This window comes from Oryzias latipes, chromosome 10, assembly GCF_002234675.1.
Source record: "Oryzias latipes chromosome 10, ASM223467v1".
In the NCBI taxonomy this organism is placed as follows: domain Eukaryota; kingdom Metazoa; phylum Chordata; class Actinopteri; order Beloniformes; family Adrianichthyidae; genus Oryzias; species Oryzias latipes.
The window spans coordinates 3,443,833-3,450,578 of NC_019868.2; the positions used below are offsets into that span (position 1 = coordinate 3,443,833).

General features: G+C 48.5%; 1 protein-coding gene across 5 annotated transcripts in view; it reads right to left on the reverse strand.

The window, feature by feature from the left end:
• LOC101164538 (matrin-3) overlaps positions 1 to 6,407 on the reverse strand; it is a 17,695-nt gene extending 11,288 nt beyond the window's left edge. For 2 of the 5 annotated variants that reach the window (XM_023959523.1, XM_023959520.1), the window contains exons 1-6: positions 4,964 to 6,375; positions 4,791 to 4,852; positions 3,564 to 3,602; positions 2,718 to 2,809; positions 2,610 to 2,638; positions 2,383 to 2,508 (exon numbers count right to left, since the gene is read on the reverse strand). In XM_023959523.1, coding sequence (XP_023815291.1) covers positions 2,383 to 2,508; positions 2,610 to 2,638; positions 2,718 to 2,809; positions 3,564 to 3,602; positions 4,791 to 4,852; positions 4,964 to 5,851 — 1,236 coding nt within the window. In that variant the 5' untranslated portion in view covers positions 5,852 to 6,375. Of the gene's footprint in view, positions 1 to 2,382; positions 2,509 to 2,609; positions 2,639 to 2,717; positions 2,810 to 3,563; positions 3,603 to 4,790; positions 4,853 to 4,963 lie in introns of all 5 variants that reach the window. The other 3 variants (XM_023959521.1, XM_023959522.1, XM_023959524.1) reach the window with 3 other exon arrangements.
• Between the last annotated feature and the right edge of the window lie 339 nt (positions 6,408 to 6,746).

Consider the following 6,746-nt stretch of genomic DNA (forward strand, 5'->3'; position numbering starts at 1 on the left):
CAGCAGTGGATCTGGTCTTCAGCCTCTTGAGAATCAACGCTTTGGTCTCAGGGTGAATCTTAGGCATGTTGTCAGAGGTCAAGTTGTAGTTGATGTGTAATTGATCACAGGTGAGGCTGTAATCTAGGATTGGATGCATCATATGACAAGGCCACAAATGTCTTGTCAAAGGCCGCATTTACACTGCATGGTTCAAGTCACCCAATTCCGATTTTTTCCTCTCATGTGGCACAGATCGGATATGACCGGTGAAAGTGTAAGCAGGACAAAAGCGCATGGATTCCAATTTTCTCAGATCGGATACAGGCCTCACTCATATGTGGAAATAATATGGATAGGAATCGGATACGTGCATTTGCGTGTGCCATGTAAGCAGACAAATCGGATATTCCCCAGTAAATGCGAGTCGTACGTCAGTGACGTCAACTCAGGACACCACCGACTGAGATCACATGACTTATAAGGTGCTTTTGTGCGCTGATTTTGCTGTCAGCCTGTTACCTTTCAGCCTCAGGCTTCAGACCGTAGTCGGATACCGCTGTTATTCCCGGTCCGGTCCCGGCTAGAAGCCGTTTATTTCTTTGCAGAGTGTGGGCGTGTATGATCGCAACCGCGCGTGCTGTGTGTGTGTGTGTGTGTAAGGTAAGGAGAGGAGAGGGGGTGTGAGTGCGGAGCGGGGGAGTGTCGGAGAACCGTACTAAAAGGAGGGTGTCTCCCCCCAAAAAAACAGTTTTGGAGTCTTTCATAACCCGCTGGAGGCTGAGGGTTCCGGCCTTGGAGGAAATCTCCTGTGCGTTTCTGACCACGGTGGGAAAAAGAGAAGTCATCGCGCAGGAAAGGTTCAACATTTGGGTCCAACTGTTAGTACAGCACAACGTCTGCAAACAATTCCTCATTTAAAACTCAGAGAGAGCCGAGCAGCCCTCCGTTTTCCTCTCCCCTCTGGAGCACCCAAGGCAACGCCTCCTTCATTGCTGCGTTGCCTCCATGACAACCCCAGTCAGAAAAGTCAGAAGGAGGTTCGCGGAGGGCGGGAATGCTGCTACGTAGTCCTCAGAACGTCTACGTTTGACAGTTTCAGCATTGTATAGTGTGAATGCAAAAATCAGATACGGGTCACTTTTAAAAGATGATGTAAGTGGGTCGTCAAAAAAAAAATCAGATATAGTCAGAAAATCGGATTTGGGCATCAAGACCTGCAGTGTAAATGTGGCCAAAATGTGACCTGTGTTCATTAAATGATCAATCTTTCTTCAGTGAAGCAATTTTATTTTAGTATATTGAACATAATTTAAGAGGGTTTTAGCTTATGAGACATTTCCAAAACCAATGGATTCATTAAAAGTGAGGTTATACGCTTTTGCTTCTACAAAATGGATAAGCGACAAGACTTGTCAGGGACTGTATTTGGAAAGTCCATTTTTGCAGAAAAAAACCCGAGGAGAAAACCGAAGAGCCTATGACTTCAAAACAAAAAGCTGCATTTAACAGACGGAAACCAGGAGTCCTGACTCCAAATATGGATGTATTGTGACAGTTGTCCCCACAGACCATAATAATAATAATAATGCAGAATATTCAGCAACCATTATTGGTGTTTATTCATTCATCTTCCTCTAAACCAGTGGTTCCCAAACTGGGGGGCGCGCCCCCCCAAGGGCGCGGAGGTATTGCAGGGGGGGGGGGGGGGGGAGTTTAGAAACAAAGAATTTGTATGTTTGTGTCAGTGTGGGGGGGCTCGAAAATATTCTAATCTTCAGAAAGGGGGGCCCTGCAGAAAAAGTTTGGGAACCACTGCTCTAAACGGTTTGATGCCTTTCGGGGTCACGGGCTGCCAGTGCCACTCATGGGTGAAGGCAGGGAATGTCCTGGACAGGTCGCCAGTCTGTCACAGGGAGGAAGCCGGAGTCCTCTGAGAAAACCCAGGCGTGCACGGTGAGAACATGCAAACTCCACACAGAAAGGTTCTGGTTCAGGTCCCACAGCTAGGACTTGAACCGGGGGCCTTCTAGCTGTGAGGCAAGAGCGCTAACCACTGCGCCCCTGTGCACTATTATTGGTTGAACTATTATTGGTTCTGAATGCTATAAAGTATTCAACCCACTGTTTTCCTGCTTTTCTTTTATTCTAGTCTCTTCTGCCGTTTTTTGTCGCTTATCTCTTTCTACCATTTTTCAGCTAGTTCAACCAATCATCTGTTCAGCTCTTTCCAGCTTTGACTTTTGGTCTTTCAGATCCTTTAACCTCTCCTTATATTCCAGGATTTTTGCCTCTTTTGAAATACTTTTGTGGTGTGTGTGGATCTTTGTGTTACAGTTTGTAACGTTGTGTGTGTGGGTCCCCTCAGCGTGTTTGTGTGTAGCGATTATGATAGGAACTCACCAAAGACGGAAACATCACGATCTGAAGGATTTTTCCAAAAGGTTCTGTCAGTTTTCTGAGATACGCCTCGTCAACAGACTGAGCCGGAAACTTCACACAAACCACCTTCCCTTTATCCGAGGCCGGCTGGACACGCACACACACACACACACACACGCACACACACACGTTACAAAGACACATCTGAGCTTGAACATGATGTGTGTCGGTTCTTCCTTTGTCTTTACCTTCTGCGGCGCCTTATTTGACTGCGGAGCTGCAGGAAACACAAACATGTTGGCGTCGGCTGAAACGGATCCAAACATGCAGCAACTTAAGAAGGACAGAGGTGATACCTTGGTTCTGATTCTGGTTCTTTTCCTCTGGCCTTTTAGCTGGTCGAGCGAGCGTCCCTTCATCCTTCCACCTCTCTGATTTGCTGTCATCGCTTCATAAAGGTCAGGGGGACAAACAAAAGCTTACGGTTAATGAAGTCAATCTGAGTGTTTTAGCAAAGCCGTCCTCCACAGGAAGGACAGGAAATATGAATGCAGAGCCGCTTGAGGTGTCCAATCACTTCAATACATAAGGAAACAGGTTTTTTTATTAAAATAAACAAGAAAAGAAAAAAAAGGAATGCTTCCAGTTTGCTGGCTGGAAATTACAGAGCGAGAACAAAATAAAGAAATGGAAATGTGTGTCAAATTATGAAGAAGAAGAAAAAATAAAACGAATTTTAAAGAATCTCAACGAGGAAATATAACAAAAAAATCCTCTAAGATCAGGAAGAGGTGATGTGAAGCTGAACTTTCATCCAAACAGAGGATGTTTTCTATCTGTACAAATCAAAGAGAAACAGATCCACTGGTGGACAAAGTCCCTGTGGAGCTGAGCAACGATGATGATGATGATGATAAAGAGACACCCCCCCCCCTGCAGAGCTGGTCTACCACTGTATAAACTTAACCAGGCTGCCTGATGAAGAGAACTTACCGGGTACCTTCATCTGGAAATACATCAAACTTTTGCTTCGTCTTTACTTAACCTGGAAAAGTGCCATCCGGTATGAAAGAAATGTCATAAGATCTCCTTCTGATCCTTTGGTTTCAGTGGTTCTTCGTCTTTGCCGTTTGGGTAGTTTCTTCTCCCTCACCTGAGTTCCCAGATCTGCACTAATGACGGCAGCTGCAGGTTTGACTCACCTGCTGATGCTCTCCAGACGACAGTCCCAGTGAGGAAACCTGCAGTGGAGGTGGATCCATGAGCAGCAGACCTCACAGACACTGACTATTTCTCACATACAAACCATACTCTCAAGCAGCCGTCCCCAACGGCTGCTTGAGAGTATGGTTTGCATAATGTCATGCGTCTCAAAATAAAAGCTCAGTGTTCCTCTCATCACGTCTCTGTTCCTCCGTCATCACAGTGTTGCCGCAATAATCGTCCGCCTGCATCTTAAAGAGGTCTGTGGCGTTAAGGCTGGGGACCACTGCTCTAAAGGACAAGTCCAATGTTCATTAGATCTCTCAGCAGCAACAAAAACATTCCAATTTAAATCTTTCCAAATATTCTGCTTTCAGTGGGAAACCCTTTGTCCCAGCAAATGAGGTTATGAATCCCAGCCTGGAAAAAAGGCTCCTGCAGTGGTTGTTTTTCCCACCCATCTTTAACAATATGTGACGTTTTCCTGGCTTGTCTGCAAGTCCAGCCGTACAGCCAAACATCGAGGTTCAAATCAAATATTCCAGCCGAGTTTGGGCCACAGATTTTAACAAATGACTTAAAGTCCCACTCCCATCATTTTATAGTAAATCTATTTTCACAGTGGTCTTTAGTTAGGCTAAATCAAAGAACTCATGTGGTTTTCTGGGACATGGTTTCTGCAGACCAGCGGGAGTTCATTAGAAATTCAAATGCATAAGCCCGCCCCCATTTCCCGTCACCCATCTGTTTACACTCTCTCCTGCTAGCTTACAGCGCTTCCTAACCCCCACCTAACATTAGCGGTGCAATGAAAATGCAGTCTAATATCAGAACTATCCAGTCGTACAGTTCTGATCCAGATTCCAGCTCAGATGAGGAAAAGAAAGACGTTCATGGATTCATGGATCCATCCTGTCTGCAGGTGGATGATCAGAATGGAGCAGAGCAGGGTGGACTTTTTACGTCCCAAATAAGATATGTCTGCTCCTGATTCACCACAATTTGAATAAAGAAATACTCAGAAATGCAACTTTAAGCTTAAATTTCTTCTCCTCCATCATCAGAAAAATGCTACAAGAAGGTGTTGAAAACACCAAAAGCAGGATAATCAGTGGAGTGGGTCTTTGTTTATCCAGGTGCTGCTGGCTAAAGAAGCCCGTTTACCAGGCAGCGCTCTGTTTGGGATGCTGGGATGTGGGCGAGCTCGTTGGGGTGCAGCCACTCACCTCTGCAGCAGTTTGAGCTGTCCGTCTGCATGCTGAGTGCAGTTTGTGTGCTGGGTCCAGGCCTGAAAGAAAAACCACAGGGAGTCAGACCGTGGCCTTCACAGAGCTTCCAGCTGCAGCTCCCATCATCCCTCAGTGCTTACCTGCATCTGCAGGAGAAGAGCTCAACTTACCCTCTCAGAGAGCACAGTGATGTCACACAGAGAGCATGAGTATGGGTACACTTCAGGAGCCTTCCCGTGGAAGTCCTGCGCCTCTTTCTTTGAAGGCATCGAGCTGGAGAACCTGCTGCTCCTTCCAGACGAAAATCCAGAGGAGGACCTGGCCTCCCAGGCTTTGGGCCGGCGCTCATTAGCAGGAGGAACTGCTCTGTGTTCGTGTGGTCGGAGACCCGACGCGCGAGAGGGAATGACTTGTGGTGCTGGTCCAGCTGTGGGGGTCAGAGCAGTCTTACCATAATCAGAGTGACGGGGCCTGTAGTCGAAGTCTGTCTTGTGTCTGAATGAGGAAGAGGATGAAGGTGGGGACCTGACAGCGCTGAAGGTTGAGGCACTTTCCCAGCGGTTGGAGGGGATGTCTGACTTGGAGGATGAGATGTGGCCAAGCGGGTATTGAACCAGCTGGCTGTGCTGCTCATCCCTTTCCCTGTGGGAAAAGCTGGCCACGGGCCGAGGGGCGAAGCTGGAGGAAGAGGAGGCGGTGGGAGGAAAGGGTTCACCGCTGCCCCTCTTGCCTTTGATCTGCTGGAGGATCTGCGGCAGCGAGTCCACAGTGAGGACGTCCTCGGGCAGCTTGGCAAGGAGAGACAGGTCTTCAGGTTCCAGACCGCAGCTGCTCAGGATGCCGAGGACGCCATCCTGAGAAGACGGAGGCAGCTGCGGCGCCACAGAACCCCCGGATGACGACAGGGAATACAAGGGCGCAGGGAAAGACTCCCGAGGTCGTCTGTAAAGGTTGGCGTCTGGTGCAGCGCTGGAACGACGTGGGTCAGGCCGGAGGTCAGAGTCAGGCCGGAGGTCAGAGTCAGGCAGCGACCGCTGGTAAGGATAGTTGGAAGACATGGTGGAGGGCTGTGGAGAACCCCAGGGAGCGTGTCCTGCAGAGATGCGACCAGAGAAAGTCCGAGGGCCTTTGAACTCAGCACCGCCAGCTGCAGGAGGAGGAATCACAGGAGCAACATCCGGATCTGAAGGTCCCTGCTCACCTGAGAAGGCCGGACCACCTGAAGCTCAAGGAAACGGGCAAAGGCAAAGCTCGGCTCAGCTCTCCTCCTGCGGTCTGTTTACAGAAAGACGTCTTCCCAGGAACAACAGTCACACAGCAGCCCTGATGTGCCTCACCTGAACTTAAGCCGTGAGCCGTAGGTGAGTAAAAATCCCCCAAAAACGGCGGGGTTCGCTTAAGAATTCAGTCAGGCAGCTATAACATTAGCTCGAGAAGCTAACAGGACAGGAATCCGCCGGACTCACCTCAGAAAAACGACCGACGCAGAAACCAAAATGTAACAGCTGTATGTCAAAATGTGACCACTTTCTGCAAGAATCGCCCGACAAAAAGCGAGAAGATTCGAACCGTTTATATTTTTACTCTTCCGTCTTCCTTCTCGCTCAAAAGTCCACAAACCACAGCGCCGCCTGTCGGCATGGAGTGGGACAGGCTCTGAAAAAGCAAAGAAACAATTCCATCTTCTTTCTCTTTCGGCTTTCCCCATCAGGGGTCGCCACAGCGAAACAACCTCTCTTTCGAGGATGAGTCACATGGTTAACTTGGCAATGCTTTATGCCGGATGCTCTTCCTGACACAACCCTCTCAATTTATCAGGGCTTGGGACCGGCACAGAAGCAGAGAAGGGAATAGGGAGCAGCCCGGATTCGAACCCTGGTATCACGGACGGAAAGCGCCGCAAACCAGGACGAACTAAACTGGCTCCCAAAGAAACAATTCCATCTAAACAAA